The sequence below is a fragment of the Epinephelus fuscoguttatus genome, linkage group LG3 (genome assembly GCF_011397635.1).
Source record: "Epinephelus fuscoguttatus linkage group LG3, E.fuscoguttatus.final_Chr_v1".
Lineage (NCBI taxonomy): Eukaryota > Metazoa > Chordata > Actinopteri > Perciformes > Serranidae > Epinephelus > Epinephelus fuscoguttatus.
Window position 1 is genome coordinate 325,891 of NC_064754.1, and position 18,449 is coordinate 344,339.

At 48.7% G+C, this 18,449-nt stretch overlaps 1 protein-coding gene across 1 annotated transcript in view; it reads right to left on the reverse strand.

The window, feature by feature from the left end:
• Positions 1-1,927: 1,927 nt before the first annotated feature.
• Positions 1,928-18,449, reverse strand: part of alg13 (ALG13 UDP-N-acetylglucosaminyltransferase subunit) — a 28,174-nt gene continuing 11,652 nt past the window's right edge. The window contains exons 11-25 of the mRNA XM_049571707.1: positions 17,283-17,383; positions 17,104-17,189; positions 12,938-13,205; positions 12,635-12,742; positions 12,173-12,323; positions 9,473-9,644; positions 9,269-9,304; positions 9,133-9,188; positions 8,822-8,890; positions 7,588-7,714; positions 7,398-7,517; positions 7,274-7,314; positions 7,068-7,185; positions 5,725-5,832; positions 1,928-5,233 (exon numbers count right to left, since the gene is read on the reverse strand). Coding sequence (XP_049427664.1) covers positions 4,839-5,233; positions 5,725-5,832; positions 7,068-7,185; positions 7,274-7,314; positions 7,398-7,517; positions 7,588-7,714; positions 8,822-8,890; positions 9,133-9,188; positions 9,269-9,304; positions 9,473-9,644; positions 12,173-12,323; positions 12,635-12,742; positions 12,938-13,205; positions 17,104-17,189; positions 17,283-17,383 — 1,956 coding nt within the window. The 3' untranslated portion in view covers positions 1,928-4,838. The remainder of the gene's footprint in view (positions 5,234-5,724; positions 5,833-7,067; positions 7,186-7,273; positions 7,315-7,397; positions 7,518-7,587; positions 7,715-8,821; positions 8,891-9,132; positions 9,189-9,268; positions 9,305-9,472; positions 9,645-12,172; positions 12,324-12,634; positions 12,743-12,937; positions 13,206-17,103; positions 17,190-17,282; positions 17,384-18,449) is intronic.

Genomic DNA, 18,449 nt, shown 5'->3' on the forward strand with positions numbered 1-18,449 from the left:
GTCATGTGACCGTGGTGACATTAAGTCATGTGACCGTGGTGACATTAGTCATGTGACTGTGGTGACATTAAGTCATGTGACTGGTGACGTTAAGTCATGTGACTGTGGTGACATTAAGTCATGTGACCGTGGTGACGTTAAGTCATGTGACTGGTGACATTAAGTCGTGACTGTGGTGACATTAAGTCATGTGACCGTGGTGACATTAAGTCATGTGACTGGTGACATTAAATCATGTGACCGCAGTGACATTAAGTCATGTGACTGCGGTGACATTAAGTCATGTGACTGTGGTGACATTAAGTCATGTGACTGGTGACGTTAAGTCATGTGACTGTGGTGACATTAAGTCATGTGACTGGCGACATTAAGTCATGTGACTGGTGACGTTAAGTCATGGGACTGTGGTGACGTTAAGTCATGTGACCGTGGTGACGTTAAGTCATGTGACTGTGGTGACATTAAGTCAGGTGACTGCCGACGTTAAGTCATGTGACTGGTGACGTTAAGTCATGTGACCGTGGTGACGTTAAGTCATGTGACCGTGGTGACGTTAAGTCATGTGACTGTGGTGACGTTTAGTCATGTGACTGGTGACGTTAAGTCATGTGACTGTGGTGACATTAAGTCAGGTGACTGCCGACGTTAAGTCATGTGACTGGTGACGTTAAGTCATGTGACCGTGGTGACGTTAAGTCATGTGACCGTGGTGACGTTAAGTCATGTGACTGTGGTGACGTTTAGTCATGTGACTGGTGACGTTAAGTCATGTGACTGTGGTGACATTAAGTCATGTGACCGTGGTGACGTTAAGTCATGTGACTGGTGACATTAAGTCGTGACTGTGGTGACGTTAAGTCATGTGACTGTGGTGACATTAAGTCATGTGACTGTGGTGACATTAAGTCATGTGACTGTGGTGACATTAAGTCATGTGACCGTGGTGACATTAAGTCATGTGACTGGTGACATTAAATCATGTGACCGCGGTGACATTAAGTCATGTGACTGTGGTGACATTAAGTCATGTGACTGTGGTGACGTTAAGTCATGTGACCGTGGTGACATTAAGTCATGTGACCGTGGTGACGTTAAGTCATGTGACTGGTGACATTAAGTCGTGACTGTGGTGACGTTAAGTCATGTGACTGTGGTGACATTAAGTCATGTGACTGTGGTGACATTAAGTCATGTGACCGTGGTGACATTAAGTCATGTGACTGGTGACATTAAATCATGTGACCGCGGTGACGGTAAGTCATGTGACTGTGGTGACGTTAAGTCATGTGACTGGTGACATTAAGTCGTGACTGTGGTGACGTTAAGTCATGTGACTGTGGTGACATTAAGTCATGTGACCGTGGTGACATTAAGTCATGTGACTGTGGTGACATTAAGTCATGTGACTGTGGTGACAGTAAGTCATGTGACTGTGGTGACATTAAGTCATGTGACTGTGGTGACGTTAAGTCATGTGACCGGTGACGTTAAGTCATGTGACCGTGGTGACGTTAAGTCATGTGACTGTGGTGACGTTAAGTCATGTCACTGGTGACGTTAAGTCATGTGACCGTGGTGACATTAAGTCATGTGACTGGTGACATTAAGTCGTGACTGTGGTGACGTTAAGTCATGTGACTGTGGTGACATTAAGTCATGTGACCGTGGTGACATTAAGTCATGTGACTGGTGACATTAAATCATGTGACCGCGGTGACATTAAGTCATGTGACTGTGGTGACATTAAGTCAAGTGACCGTGGTGACGTTAAGTCATGTGACTGTGGTGACGTTAAGTCATGTGACTGGTGACGTTAAGTCATGTGACCGTGGTGACATTAAGTCATGTGACTGGTGACATTAAGTCGTGACTGTGGTGACGTTAAGTCATGTGACTGTGGTGACATTAAGTCATGTGACTGGTGACATTAAATCATGTGACTGCAGTGACATTAAGTCATGTGACTGTGGTGACATTAAGTCATGTGACCGTGGTGACATTAAGTCATGTGACTGGTGACATTAAATCATGTGACTGCAGTGACATTAAGTCATGTGACTGTGGTGACATTAAGTCATGTGACTGCGGTGACATTAAGTCATGTGACTGTGGTGACGTTAAGTCATGTGACTGGTGACATTAAATCATGTGACTGTGGTGACATTAAGTCATGTGACTGTGGTGACATTAAGTCATGTGACTGGTGACATTAAATCATGTGACCGTGGTGACGGTAAGTCATGTGACCGTGGTGATGTTAAGTCATGTGACTGTGGTGACATTAAGTCATGTGACTGTGGTGACATTAAGTCATGTGACCGTGGTGACATTAAGTCATGTGACTGGTGACATTAAGTCATGTGACTGTGGTGACATTAAGTCATGTGACTGGTGACATTAAGTCATGTGACTGTGGTGACATTAAGTCATGTGACCGTGGTGACATTAAGTCATGTGACTGGTGACATTAAGTCATGTGACTGTGGTGACATTAAGTCATGTGACTGTGGTGACATTAAATCATGTGACCGTGGTGATGTTAAGTCATGTGACTGTGGTGATGTTAAGTCATGTGACTGTGGTGACATTAAGTCATGTGACTGTGGTGACATTAAGTCATGTGACTGTGGTGACATTAAGTCATGTGACTGGTGACATTAAGTCAGGTGACTGTGGTGACGTTAAGTCATGTGACTGGTGACATTAAGTCATGTGACTGTGGTGACATTAAGTCATGTGACTGGTGACATTAAGTCATGTGACCGTGGTGATGTTAAGTCATGTGACTGTGGTGACATTAAGTCATGTGACTGTGGTGACATTAAGTCATGTGACCGTGGTGACATTAAGTCATGTGACTGGTGACATTAAGTCATGTGACCGTGGTGACATTAAGTCATGTGACTGGTGACATTAAGTCATGTGACTGTGGTGACATTAAATCATGTGACCGTGGTGATGTTAAGTCATGTGACTGTGGTGACATTAAGTCATGTGACTGTGGTGACATTAAATCATGTGACCGTGGTGACGGTAAGTCATGTGACCGTGGTGATGTTAAGTCATGTGACTGTGGTGACATTAAGTCATGTGACTGTGGTGACATTTGTTACAGCCTCTGTACTTCAGGGCCCTATTTCAGAAAGCAGGCTCAGCAAACTCTGATCCTGATCTCTGAGCTGACTGAGCCTGAGTTGAGAAACAGAGCAGCTGATCAGAATCAGTTCAATCAGCTCTGAGTCTGTTCAGCCTGAGAGAGGTGCGTTCACAGTGAGCACCAACAGACATCATCAGTAGAGTGCAGATAACGTGATTCCCAGAGACAGGAAGTGGAGTTAAAAGCAGAGCCACTGATTTCATCCAAAACTGAATCAGAGATTTGAAGACATGAAAAATCAATGTGCTCCATCAGCTGAACAGAGTGAGGTGTGATGGGAACAGCCTGCAGAGCGTGTTCATATGTGAAGTGATGTGATGTCATGTGATGAGGTCATGTGTCTAACACACAGAAACATGTTTCCATCTTAACAGTGTTCATATATTTGAATATAATTTATTCAGCTGTAATGTGATGGAGCCCAAACACACTGGGCACAAACTCAACATCAAACACAAAGGCTGCAGGCTGGGTTTGAACCCGCGACCACTGCGTCTGATCACGGGGCGTCCGCTCCATCCACTGAGCCACCGATGCTCCGTGGTAATTACTTCAATAATGGATTGTGATTTATGTCCAGGGAAAACCACAACAAGGGTCCAAAGTCTTTTCAGAGCCAGAGACACTTTTCTTACGGGCCGACAAACCGCTGTCTCTCTGATGTGTTCAGTGTCTCTGATGTTATAAAGAAAAGAATCAAAGGACAATGCATAAAATGTGCTGTGATGATAATGTAAATCCAGGATGTGTAATATGTGATATATGTGGGTGGAACAGATTGTTAGATAAATGACAGAGTGTGAGGTCAAACAGTATCTTTCATATAGACACTCCTCCAGGGAGACATCCAAACAGGCTCTAATCACCTTCTCCTTACACAACAGCCTCTGAATACACTGGGCCTCAACCTCCACCACTTCATTCACTAAAGGACACGCCATGTTTCTACTTCCTGCTACACGCTCAGCCTCAGGCTGACATGAAGCAAACCTGTGACTCAGCAGGTTAGCTTCATGGAGTATGTTGCCATAGTAACTGACTCAGGGTTACACTGAGCTGGCTTTGTGAAACGGAAAACTCAGAGTTTCACTGATCCTGCTCTCTGACATAGGGCCCAGGTTTTGTGTTGCTGTGTTGTTTCTGGTTTCCACGGTGATATTGGTGCACGACTACTGATGTCATCATTGACTGCTGATGTCATCGCTACAGACACAGAGACACTCTTAAAGAGACAGTTCAACCCAAAATCAAACACACACACACACACACACACACACACACACACGTTTGCTCTTACCTGAAGAGTCATTGTTCAGTCCAGACCCCAGTTTAACCAGAAAACATGAAATCAGACTGAAGGTCATGTGACCACCACCACCATCACCACCACCATCATCATCATCATCATCACCACCATCCTCTGGTCTGCTGGTGAAAGACAATCTTTATTTACCCAGGAACAAAAACAAACTACCAGTTTGAACATAACGTCAACACAAATATATCCCCTCATCAATAAATGGGGACTGACCACGCCCCTTCTCTCTGATTGGCTGGCTGTGAACGACTTCAACAAACACAAAAATTTGACGTTGTGACAGCTGGGAACTGTTAGCATTGTTAGCACTGCTCATTGAACACAAAGGGAACTGTTAGCCACAAGCTAATGAGGTGAGGCGTGTTAGATGGTGGGGGGGATGAAGTGTGGGGCCGCGTGGTGGGGGGGCGGGGCTGTGATGTAACCCACCACATGGGCGGGGCCTGGAGCGGGGCAGTAGACTCGCGTGGTGTGGCCTCCAGTCTGTAACTGCCCCCAGTGGGCGGAGGGAGGGAGGCAGGCGTGGTAGGAGGAGTGATGGGTCAGGTGGGCAGAGTGAGGATGAGCTGAGTGAGGAAGAGGAGGGGGAGGAGCGGAGGACAGGTAGGTGGCAGGGGGCGGAGCTTCATATGGCAGGTGCAGCAGCGGGGGAGGGGGGAGTGGCGTTGGATCCGGGTACAAGTGAGCAGAGGAAGGGGTGGAGCCTGGAGGGGCAGGACTGATGGAGGAGGAGGGTGTATCCATGGAGGGGGCGGGGCCTGATGATGGAAGAGACAAAACAAATCAAATACATAATCAAATTTAAACAGAGCGAGGAGCTACAGTGAGTTTCATTCATGGTCGGCAGCGGGCCGCCATTCTAAACATTCACACCCTGATCCAGGTTGTGGGTGCAACAACACTGTTTACAAAACGGTGACCTCATGATGGCGAGGGGAGCGCCTGTGTTTTTTTGATGTTTTGTTTGAACAAAAAGAAAAATATAAAATAAAATAAAAAAGACCCTGATCAGATTTCGGATGCATGTTCACAGTCAGTGTGTGAAGTGTCGGGCTGCAGGACAGACGTCCACGCACGCAACGTCCACGCACGAGTCCCTCCAACCATCGTATAACTTTAACATAACGTCACCAGACGTCTGCAGCCCGACGATCGTCCCTGCTGCACCACACACAGGTTTCAACAAAGAACATCAAGGTGTGAAATAAAGGAAAGATCATCTGTGGTTGAGCCGTCCATCAGTACTGACCACTGCTGTGTCCGTCTGTCTGTCCATCTCCTGGCCTGGTGGATTCTGGGTAAGAAGGGGGGGGCTGATGGGGGCCTCGACTTGTCTCAGAGTATGAAGGTGGAGCTCCTGTAGGACCGAGACCAGGACAAGGTCAGATAGTCTACAGAAGGCTCTACTTCCTGTTAGGTCGACAGGATTTTTTTCAACTAACCTCACTAACTTAACACAAACGACCTCACCCTTAATCTAACAACCTCACCCTTAATCTAACGACCTCACCCTTTAACTAACGACCTCGCCCTTTATCTAACGACCTCACCCTTTAACTAACGACCTCACCCTTTAACTAACGACCTCACCCTTAATCTAACGCCCTCACCCTTAATCTAACGACCTCACCCTTAATCTAACGACCTCACCCTTTAACTAATGACCTCACCCTTTATCTAACGACCTCACCCTTAATCTAATGACCTCACCCTTTAACAAAAGCCCTCACCCTTTATCTAACGACCTCACCCTTTAACAAAAGCCCTCACCCTTTATCTAATGACCTCACCCTTTAACAAAAGCCCTCACCCTTAATCTAACGACCTTACCCTTTATCTAACGACCTCACCCTTTATCTAACACCCTCACCCTTTAACTAACGACCTCACCCTTTAACTAACGACCTCACCCTTAATCTAACGCCCTCACCCTTTAACTAACGCCCTCACCCTTTAACTAACGACCTCACCCTTTAACTAACGCCCTCACCTTTAACTAACGACCTCACCCTTTATCTATCGCCCTCACCCTTTAACTAACGACCGCACCCTTTAACAAATGACCTCACCCTTTAACTAACGACCTCAAACTTTAACAAACGACCTCACCTTTTAACTAACGACCCCAGCCTTTAATGACCTCACTATTTAACTAACAACCTCACCCTTTAACTAACGACCTCACACTTTAACTAACCAACCAACCAACTTACTTACTTCTGACCATGGTGAACAACACCTGGACCTCACTATCTTACTAAATTTAACAAAGTTACTCAATCACTAAAAACTACCTCAGTAAGTAATTAACTCAGTACCCACTGTCTCACTTCCTGTCTAACCCACTACCTGCTAGTTATCTGCCTCACTAACCAGCATTTAACTATGAGTCTCATTGAATCTGTCCATCAAGACTCTTATTGTGAAAGTCTCCCCTCAGTTTACACAGTCAATTTGATGACAGCACTATGTGGTGGATGTTGGAGGAACTGCAGCTGAGGAGGCTGCTGAATGGCGGGTGGTGCCGACACCTGCAGATCTCCTCCAATAAACTGACAGCTTTCCTTCACCCAGCAGCCAATCAGGCCTTACCATGCAGGGGGGGCTCCTGGCTCAGGTAGGGAGTGTAGTGCTGGTAAGGGTAGGAGGCCTCGGGTGAGGTGGCGGGGTACACCTGCTGCTGCTGCTGCCAACAGCTCTGATGGTACCACTGTGGAGGGGGCGGAAGTTAGAGTGGACTACACCTGCAGCTGACTCTGAGGTGACCTCAGTTCAGATGAAGTAACACCTTCTCTTACCTGGACTCCTAAGTTGAAGTAATACTGGAGGACTCTGCAGTCTGTAGTAATAAAAAGACAGGAAGTGAGACAGGAAGCTGCAGCAGGAAGTGACAAGCTGTGTTTACATTGGTTGACCTCTGACCTCGGGGTAAATCACTGCCGTTAGGGTCATAGGAGTAAGGGGGTGGAGTTACCATGGTGCAGAGAGGCTCCCCCAACTCATTCATCAACCAGGGAGAGGCGGCTGGGATCGCCATAGCAACTGAGAACAGACAACTTCCTGTTACATTAAGCAGGTGTGTGTGTGTGTGTGTGCGTGTGCGTGTGCGTACCTGAACGTGTCTGTGTATGTGCGGTTGTCGGCAGGTGAGCAGCTGCAGTAACACGTGATGATGGAGAGGAGGGTGAGGAGGACGAAGAGGAGGGTGAAGAGCAGATGACTGCTAATGGCTTCACCACCTGAAACAAACAGACAAGAGGAGTCAGCCAATCAGACTTAATCATGGCTACCTCTGTGTGATTGGACCCCCCTGTGTGATTGAACTCCTCTGTGTGATTGGACCCCCCTGTGTGATTGGACCCCCCTGTGTGATTGAACTCCTCTGTGTGATTGGACCCTCCTGTGTGATTGGACCCTCCTGTGTGATTGAACTCCTCTGTGTGATTGGACCCCCCTGTGTGATTGAACTCCTCTGTGTGATTGGACCCCCCTGTGTGATTGAACTCCTCTGTGTGATTGGACCCTCCTGTGTGATTGGACCCCCCTGTGTGATTGGACCCCCCTGTGTGATTGAACACCTCTGTGTGATTGAACTCCTCTGTGTGATTGGACCCTCCTGTGTGATTGGACCCTCCTGTGTGATTGGACCCCCCTGTGTGATTGGACCCTCCTGTGTGATTGGACCCCCCTGTGTGATTGGACCCTCCTGTGTGATTGGACCCCCCTGTGTGATTGAACTCCTCTGTGTGATTGGACCCTCCTGTGTGATTGGACCCCCCTGTGTGATTGGACCCTCCTGTGTGATTGGACCCCCCTGTGTGATTGGACCCTCCTGTGTGATTGGACCCCCCTGTGTGATTGAACTCTTCTGTGTGATTGGACCCTCCTGTGTGATTGGACCCTCCTGTGTGATTGGACCCCCCTGTGTGATTGAACTCCTCTGTGTGATTGGACCCCTGGATGAACACCTGTCCTGAAGGTTATGAGGAGTCAAATTGAACATGAGTATGATGATGATCATTCAGGGGTTTTCAGATAGCGAGCGACGTCATTTCAAACGTGAGCATGCGGCTCTTTGATGCCACGGCTCGCTGCGTCACCATAGCAACGACAGAGAGGGAAATGACAGAGGGGCTGATTTAACTGATCTGAGTCGACCAAATGATTCTGGTCTTCACTGGCAGAGTGAAGAAGGTGATTCTGAGGGTTCGTCCTGCTCTGTCATGACATCAGACTGTTCGCCACAAGACGTTTACGGGATCATCCTCACTGTCTGAAACCTCTGAGTCATCATGGCGTCCGCTGCGTTCACAGATTTACTCCAGAAACATTCATCATGCGAGTACCTGCTGCGTGTAGTTGTAGTTCATCTCTGGTCTCGGAGGAGAGTCGGCGGTTTCTCCTTCCTGCTCGTCCTTTCACAATAAAACAAAACATTTATGTCCTGAGTTTCATAACAACACTGATCAAGTGACCCAATCATCACAGCTACACTTGAGCACGTCATGTTCAGTGAGCAGTTACCACCTTCTTCTTTCTTTGTTTTTATTTTGGTGAATATGTCGGAGTGTTTGAGCCGCCACTCGTTGGTGACTCATCACGACCTCAGTTAAAGACGTCAACAGATGTGGAGGAACACGAGCATCAGGTGTGTTACCTGGTTGGCGGAGGGCTCAGCAGCGGTGTAAATGTCTGACGTCTGGTAGCTTTGATCTGAAAAACCGTAGACAGTCAGACATGAGTCACTTCCTGTAAACAGGTGGCGCTCTCTATGCTCAGATACTGATACTCACCCTGAGTCATGTAGATGTACTCCTCTGTGTACTCAGCTGACAGAAACACACACAGGAAATCACATCACAACTAAGTTACCATCAATCACACTTCCTGCACAACCTTTCACAATAAGACAGCACCAGAGGAAGTCCTGAGTGACTGGAAGGTTTTTAACAGGAAACAGAATGTTGATGATGATGAGTTATGTGTCTTGTCCTCACCCTGGTCCTCCAAAGTGCTGGCGTCCTCCTGGTCCTCCTCTGATGAACACACAGGGGTGTTTCCAGGTGGAGGTGCAGAGGGGAGGGGCCCTGAACCTCTCTGGACTCTGTAGGAGGGGCCAGCCGGAGGAGGCGGGACTGTTATAGAGGGAGGCGGTGCCACAGCTGGGCCCTGTGGGAGGAGCCAGGTACATTAATAATAATAATAACACATTTTATTCACTGGTGCATTTTAAAACACTCAGGGACACCCAAAAGGCCGAAACACACCGGAACCAACCGACGTACGTCAAAACATACCCGCCCATTATTTTTAATGTACAACCCCACACCGGCAGCGGCTAGACACACACTGGCGCTCCTGGACACGTCACGCAGCAGCATTAATGCCACTGTCCTAATCCAGCCTCACCACGCCTGAAAATGGTGTTTAAAATTAAAAAATTAAAAAATAAAAAATCTGATCTGTGTCACATGAAAACAAAAACAATCTGATTTGGGCTGAACTTGTTTTTGTCGCAACATAACCCGAGTTACTCGTGCTGTGCTAACAGCTATGCTAACTAACCAATTGTTGAAGACAGCTAATGGCCAACTTGGTTTGCAACTGACAGCTGGAATCAAGCCATGTGAACATGGAGGCTCTGAACCAGTGTGAACCAAGACAACATCACTCTTTATTATTTCTCACTCAGCACATCGCGGCGTCACTCCTTCCTTTTGTTTACCTTTCACAATAAAAGACAAGACAAAGACAAGAGATTGGTCAGAGCGTTTTTCCACCAAACACTAAACTAAACCTTTGACACAAGTCGTCTCCCCGTCCCGTACTGACGTTAAGTCGTGGAGCTCCAGGTGACCAAAACCAGAAAAAACAACTATGTCCTCCATTTCTGACTCTTGGTGACGTCAGAAGAATCTCAAACAGATCTCACTGCTGATTGGCTCTCACCACACAGCGGCACACAAATTTATCAAAGATGTAAACAGCACAAATTTGCGTCTACTTGAATCTTTGTCTGTGATCTCTTCACAGGAAACACTTGCTGTGTGTTGGTGTGGACAGATCCTGAAGGCCTCGGAGCCCTCCGTTTGTACTCTGCATTCATCTCGTCTATATTTGTGCACATTTTCTGAAGTTTGTGGAAGACCTGAAGACCTTCTTTGACACTGTGGTGGCACCAGCCATCTTTTACGGAGTGGTCTGCTGGGGCAGCAGCGTCTCGGCTGCAGATAGGAAGAGACTGGACAAGCTGATCAAGAAGGCCAGCTCTGTCCTGGGATGCTCTCTGGACTCTGTGCAGGTGGTGGGAGAAAGGAGGACGACAGCCAAGCTGTCATCTCTGAGGACTAATGACTCCCATCCTCTGCAGGAGGAGATAAAAGCTCTGGAGAGCTCCTTCAGCGATAGACTGATTCACCCAAAGTGTGTGAAGGAACGCTATCACAGGTCCTTCCTGCTGCTGCTGTCAGGCTACATAACCAGCACTGCTCACAGTAGACTGCACCACGGACACTTTAGGGACACCATGGACACTTTATGGACACTTTATGGACACTTTAGGGACACCATGGACACTTTATGGACACTTTAGGGACACCATGGACACTTTATGGACACTTTAGGGACACTATGGACACTATGGACACTTTATGGACACCATGGACACTTTATGGACACCATGGACACTTTATGGACATTATGGACACTTTAGGGACACCATGGACACTTTACTGACATTATGGACACTTTAGGGACACCATGGACACTTTAGGGACACCATGGACACTTTATGGACATTATGGACACTTTAGGGACACCATGGACACTTTACTGACATTATGGACACTTTAGGGACACCATAGACACTTTAGGGACACCATGGACACTTCAGGGACACTATGGACACTTTATGGACACCATGGACGCTTTAGGAACTGGATTCAATTTTGAAATCTTTAATCTGACTCTTTCTCCTTGACTGCTGTAACACTGGAATTTCTAAATTGTGGGATCAATAAAGGTGCATCTTATCTTATCTCTTATCTTATCTTATCTTATCTTATCTCATGTACTGAGAGCAGAACCACAGCAGATCGTGGAGGCAGTGTAACGTGGTTTGAGAGTTACGATGGCAGGACATGACGAAGAAACTGGAATACTGGCTAAATGAAACGAATCAGTAAAAGTAAAAGAATTCTCCGCCCACATGTCAGGATGTATAGTGACCTCACAGACCACTGCCGTCTACAACACTGCCTCTGTCTGAACGTAGTTTATTACGACCACCTCCACCATCGCCTCGTTTGTTGCTGTGTTAAACTTTTGACTCCCCCCTCTGGTGCCATCTTTTGGCTGTATCTATGACATCATAAAGGACACATTAGTACGAGGACAGTGACGTTTACATTTGAAAAAGACGGATCTATTTTTGTACGTGAAGATAGAATACATGAGCCTGAAGTCTGTAACGAGTCCAAACCTTCAGTGAGCCTTATAGTTCTTCAGTCAGAGTCTCTAACAAGTCTTAGAGTCCAAGTTAAAGAGACGTACACCGTCCAGCATCACGTCCAGGTTTAAAAGTGTCCAAAGTCACGGTTGAGTCTCCACAGTACGTCACATGACTCGGATGGGTCAGAGGTTAAAGTCTGCTCAGTCTCAGTTTGATCCTTTACTTGCTGTGGTTTTGACACTCTCACCGGCAGCGGGGGGAAGACGGCGTCTCCGGTGTCGTCCAGCTGGTAGTACGTGATGGCTGTATCCAGATCAGTCGGCTCCTCCACCGTGTCCGCAGAGAAACCAAACTGACACTCTTTATTCAGAGCGGCTGCCAGCTGACGACGACTGCGACTGAACAGACACAGGAAACGCAGAAAACACCCGATGATGACTTTCATGTTTTGAGAAAGGCCTGTCTCAAATACAGGCGTGCTGACTTCAGGAACTGAAGCTAATAACAGAAGTTTATCATTATTTTGGTTTCTCGTTAACAGATGATGGTGTTTCTGTGTTCAAACACAAACAAGTTATTCATGTAAAATTAATTTAAATCACTGACTCTTTTTAGTAATTTAGTCACTCTGCTGACGGATGGTAACAAATAACTGACGACCAGAGTCGACTCAGCCAGTTCACACATGGACCGACTGAGTTATAGTTACCGTGACCTGAAGGCGTAGTTCTCGTAGTCGTGGTAATATCGTCTGCCAGGGTGGTAATAGGTCAACTGTGGACCAATCAGGTGTCGGTTCAGGAAACGGCTGGAGCTTCTGACCAGAATCCACAAACAGGTCAACACACACACACACACACACACACACACACACACACACACACACACAGGAGCTCGTCAGTGTGAATGACAACAGCTCAGTGAACTGGGACACGCTAACAACTTAAATCTTTATCATCAGGAAAACGTTGAACAAAAAAATGTCTGAGTACAAAATTTCCTGGAGTCACACCTGGAGGCTCCGTAGCGAGAAGGTCTGGTTATGGAATGGTGATGGTGCGGAGGGACGTAGGCGTCATAGGTCATGGCTCCTGGTGACGGGGGAGGTGGCGGACGGGGATGGCCTGCTGGCTGGAAGCGGGGAGGCAGAGCAGAGGGGGCGGGGCCTCCGTAAGTCGATGGTGGTGACATTAACAGCTCCCCCCCCTTCACTCCGCTGCTGCCGCGAGACTTCCTGAAGTAACGATGACGGTGATGTCGCTGACCACGAGAGTCGGAGTCTGAGAGAGACAGAAACAAATGTCAGGAGAATGTCACATCAGTCAGGAGGACGTCACATCAGTCAGGAGGACCTCACATCAGTCAGGAGGACCTCACATCAGTCAGGAGGACGTCACTTCAGTCAGGAGGACGTCACTTCAGTCAGGAGGACCTCACATCAGTCAGCAGGACCTCACATCAGTCAGCATGACCTCACATCAGTCAGGAGGACGTCACATCAGTCAGCAGGACCTCACATCAGTCAGGAGGACCTCACATCAGTCAGCAGGACCTCACATCAGTCAGGAGGACGTCACATCAGTCAGCAGGACCTCACATCAGTCAGGAGGACGTCACATCAGTCAGCAGGACCTCACATCAGTCAGCAGGACGTCACATCAGTCAGCAGGACGTCACATCAGTCAGGAGGACCTCACATCAGTCAGGAGGACGTCACATCAGTCAGGAGGACCTCACATCAGTCAGCAGGACGTCACATCAGTCAGGAGGACGTCACATCAGTCAGCAGGACCTCACATCAGTCAGCAGGACGTCACATCAGTCAGCAGGACGTCACATCAGTCAGGAGGACCTCACATCAGTCAGGAGGACCTCACATCAGTCAGCAGGACGTCACATCAGTCAGCAGGACCTCACATCAGTCAGCAGGACCTCACATCAGTCAGGAGGACGTCACATCAGTCAGGAGGACCTCACATCAGTCAGCAGGACCTCACATCAGTCAGCAGGACCTCACATCAGTCAGGAGGACCTCACATCAATCAGCAGGACCTCACATCAGTCAGCAGGACCTCACATCAGTCAGGAGAACGTCACATCAGTCAGGAGGACGTCACATCAGTCAGCAGGACGTCACATCAGTCAGCAGGACGTCACATCAGTCAGGAGGACGTCACATCAGTCAGGAGGACGTCACATCAGTCAGCAGGACGTCACATCAGTCAGGAGGACGTCACATCAGTCAGGAGGACGTCACATCAGTCAGGAGGACCTCACATCAGTCAGCAGGACCTCACATCAGTCAGGAGGACGTCACATCAGTCAGCAGGACCTCACATCAGTCAGGAGGACCTCACATCAGTCAGCAGGACCTCACATCAGTCAGCAGGACGTCACATCAGTCAGGAGGACGTCACATCAGTCAGGAGGACGTCACATCAGTCAGCAGGACGTCACATCAGTCAGCAGGACGTCACATCAGTCAGGAGGACGTCACATCAGTCAGCAGGACGTCACATCAGTCAGCAAGACGTCACATCAGTCAGGAGGACGTCACATCAGTCAGGAGGACGTCACATCAGTCAGCAGGACCTCACATCAGTCAGCAGGACGTCACATCAGTCAGGAGGACGTCACATCAGTCAGGAGGACCTCACATCAGTCAGGAGGACGTCACATCAGTCAGGAGGACGTCACATCAGTCAGGAGGACGTCACATCAGTCAGCAGGACCTCACATCAGTCAGGAGGACCTCACATCAGTCAGCAGGACCTCACATCAGTCAGCAGGACGTCACATCAGTCAGGAGGACGTCACATCAGTCAGGAGGACGTCACATCAGTCAGGAGGACGTCACATCAGTCAGGACGTCACATCAGTCAGGAGGACGTCACATCAGTCAGCAGGACGTCACATCAGTCAGCAAGACGTCACATCAGTCAGGAGGACGTCACATCAGTCAGGAGGACGTCACATCAGTCAGCAGGACCTCACATCAGTCAGCAGGACGTCACATCAGTCAGGAGGACGTCACATCAGTCAGGAGGACGTCACATCAGTCAGCAGGACCTCACATCAGTCAGCAGGACCTCACATCAGTCAGGAGGACGTCACATCAGTCAGCAGGACGTCACATCAGTCAGCAGGACCTCACATCAGTCAGCAGGACCTCACATCAGTCAGGAGGACGTCACATCAGTCAGCAGGACGTCACATCAGTCAGGAGGACGTCACATCAGTCAGGAGGACGTCACATCAGTCAGGAGGACGTCACATCAGTCAGCAGGACCTCACATCAGTCAGGAGGACCTCACATCAGTCAGGAGGACGTCACATCAGTCAGCAGGACCTCACATCAGTCAGGAGGACGTCACATCAGTCAGCAGGACCTCACATCAGTCAGGAGGACCTCACATCAGTCAGCAGGACCTCACATCAGTCAGCAGGACGTCACATCAGTCAGGAGGACGTCACATCAGTCAGGAGGACGTCACATCAGTCAGGAGGACGTCACATCAGTCAGCAGGACGTCACATCAGTCAGCAGGACGTCACATCAGTCAGGAGGACGTCACATCAGTCAGCAGGACGTCACATCAGTCAGGAGGACGCACTTCAGTCAGGAGGACGTCACATCAGTCAGCAGGACCTCACATCAGTCAGCAGGACGTCACATCAGTCAGGAGGACGTCACATCAGTCAGGAGGACCTCACATCAGTCAGGAGGACGTCACATCAGTCAGGAGGACCTCACATCAGTCAGCAGGACCTCACATCAGTCAGGAGGACCTCACATCAGTCAGCAGGACCTCACATCAGTCAGGAGGACCTCACATCAGTCAGGAGGACCTCACATCAGTCAGCAGGACCTCACATCAGTCAGGAGGACCTCACATCAGTCAGGAGGACCTCACATCAGTCAGCAGGACCTCACATCAGTCAGGAGGACCTCACATCAGTCAGGAGGACCTCACATCAGTCAGCAGGACCTCACATCAGTCAGCAGGACCTCACATCAGTCAGCAGGACGTCACATCAGTCAGGAGGACCTCACATCAGTCAGGAGGACCTCACATCAGTCAGCAGGACGTCACATCAGTCAGCAAGACGTCACATCAGTCAGGAGGACGTCACATCAGTCAGGAGGACGTCACATCAGTCAGCAGGACCTCACATCAGTCAGCAGGACGTCACATCAGTCAGGAGGACGTCACATCAGTCAGGAGGACGTCACATCAGTCAGCAGGACCTCACATCAGTCAGCAGGACCTCACATCAGTCAGGAGGACGTCACATCAGTCAGCAGGACGTCACATCAGTCAGCAGGACCTCACATCAGTCAGCAGGACCTCACATCAGTCAGGAGGACGTCACATCAGTCAGCAGGACGTCACATCAGTCAGGAGGACGTCACATCAGTCAGGAGGACGTCACATCAGTCAGGAGGACGTCACATCAGTCAGCAGGACCTCACATCAGTCAGGAGGACCTCACATCAGTCAGGAGGACGTCACATCAGTCAGCAGGACCTCGCATCCGTCAGAGGACCTCACATCAGTCAGCAGGACCTCACATCAGTCAGGAGGACCTCACATCAGTCAGCAGGACCTCACATCAGTCAGCAGGACGTCACATCAGTCAGGAGGACGTCACATCAGTCAGGAGGACGTCACATCAGTCAGGAGGACGTCACATCAGTCAGCAGGACGTCACATCAGTCAGCAGGACGTCACATCAGTCAGGAGGACGTCACATCAGTCAGCAGGACGTCACATCAGTCAGGAGGACGTCACATCAGTCAGGAGGACGTCACATCAGTCAGCAGGACCTCACATCAGTCAGCAGGACGTCACATCAGTCAGGAGGACGTCACATCAGTCAGGAGGACCTCACATCAGTCAGGAGGACGTCACATCAGTCAGGAGGACCTCACATCAGTCAGCAGGACCTCACATCAGTCAGGAGGACCTCACATCAGTCAGCAGGACCTCACATCAGTCAGGAGGACCTCACATCAGTCAGGAGGACCTCACATCAGTCAGCAGGACCTCACATCAGTCAGGAGGACCTCACATCAGTCAGGAGGACCTCACATCAGTCAGCAGGACGTCACATCAGTCAGGAGGACCTCACATCAGTCAGGAGGACCTCACATCAGTAGAAAGTAACTGGATCGTACCCATGTCTCCTTTTCTCGTGGGAGCAGCAACGTTCCAGGCAGGAACTGGATTGACTGGTTTCAGATCAGTCAGAGGAACCAGGTGTCTGAGGCAGAGAGGGACATGTTAGAGACAGACTGTAGAAGCTGCTCCTCAGTGGTCCTGCAGGCTGTGTGAGGGTTAGGTTGTGTGTGTTTACTTCTCTCCCAGCTCCTCGATGAAGACGGTGACGGCTGATGAGTGTGTTCCTACTTCCTGGATGAAGGCGTTGTAATACTTCCCCTTCGGCTCCAGACGCACCTGAAACAAACAAAGAGGTAACGATGTGAGACGGGTATCAGAGAGGAGACCAAACAGATGCAAACATACTGTCTGTGTGTTCCAGTCTACCATAAGGTTCTGTACACCAAAAATACCAGGATGTTCTACACCGCCAGGAGGCGTAGTCACAGACATCCCGAGAATCGTCACACAGCTCCGAACTGTCAGTCAACAGTCTGAGCTCAGGATGAGGAAAGATCTCAGAGCGATGCTGGGACAGAAACTGTGACCTCAGTGAGGAGGTGTGGTCGACCCTTTTGTTAGGTGTGATGTGATTGGTTGTCAGAGACACGCCCCTCTGTGAGCCTGTAAGGTGTGAGGACACCCAGTGGACATGAGATGAACTGCAGACTGTGACAGTGTCAGTGTTAGTGTGATCACTGCTGATGAAGGTTGAGACAGACTCAACTCATCACTGCTGCTCTGACCTCACATACCTCAGTGATGATGTCATCATTTTATTTCTGATGTTATGGCGTTATTGTGTTGGGTCATAAATGTGTGTATCCCTGATGAAATCATCCACAGATATCATCACTGCCACATCTGATCTGTAGCATTTCATTTCCTCTGTCATCCAGTGTTTGGAAAATATTTCTGACCTCTTTGTGTCGAACTTTTATCTTCACCAGGACCTTGTCTTGACTTTGAGTCTTAACTTTAAGGGAAAATCTAAGAAAACGTCACAATTCTAAGAATTTTCTTAAAAATGTATCACCAGGAAAAACTCTCTCTGTAAGTCAGGATGATTTGCTGACTGTTCTGACCCACAATCCTTTCCTCAGCCAACAATACTTCACATCAACTGAGCTGCAAACACATGACAGCTGTCAACCAGCTGTCTAACAGCTGTCATGTTCATAATCAGCAGCTGATTTATAACCTGAACCTGTTAGTTCCTCTGTGAAGAATTCAGCTCCTCAATACTGAAGGAATTCTGACCAGGAGAAGTTTCAGCTGGATGTAATCTGTAATTTGTAATCCTCAGTCTGACACACTGGAGCTTTAAAGTGTGGACGGAGTCTCTTCAGTGACGCCGTCCACA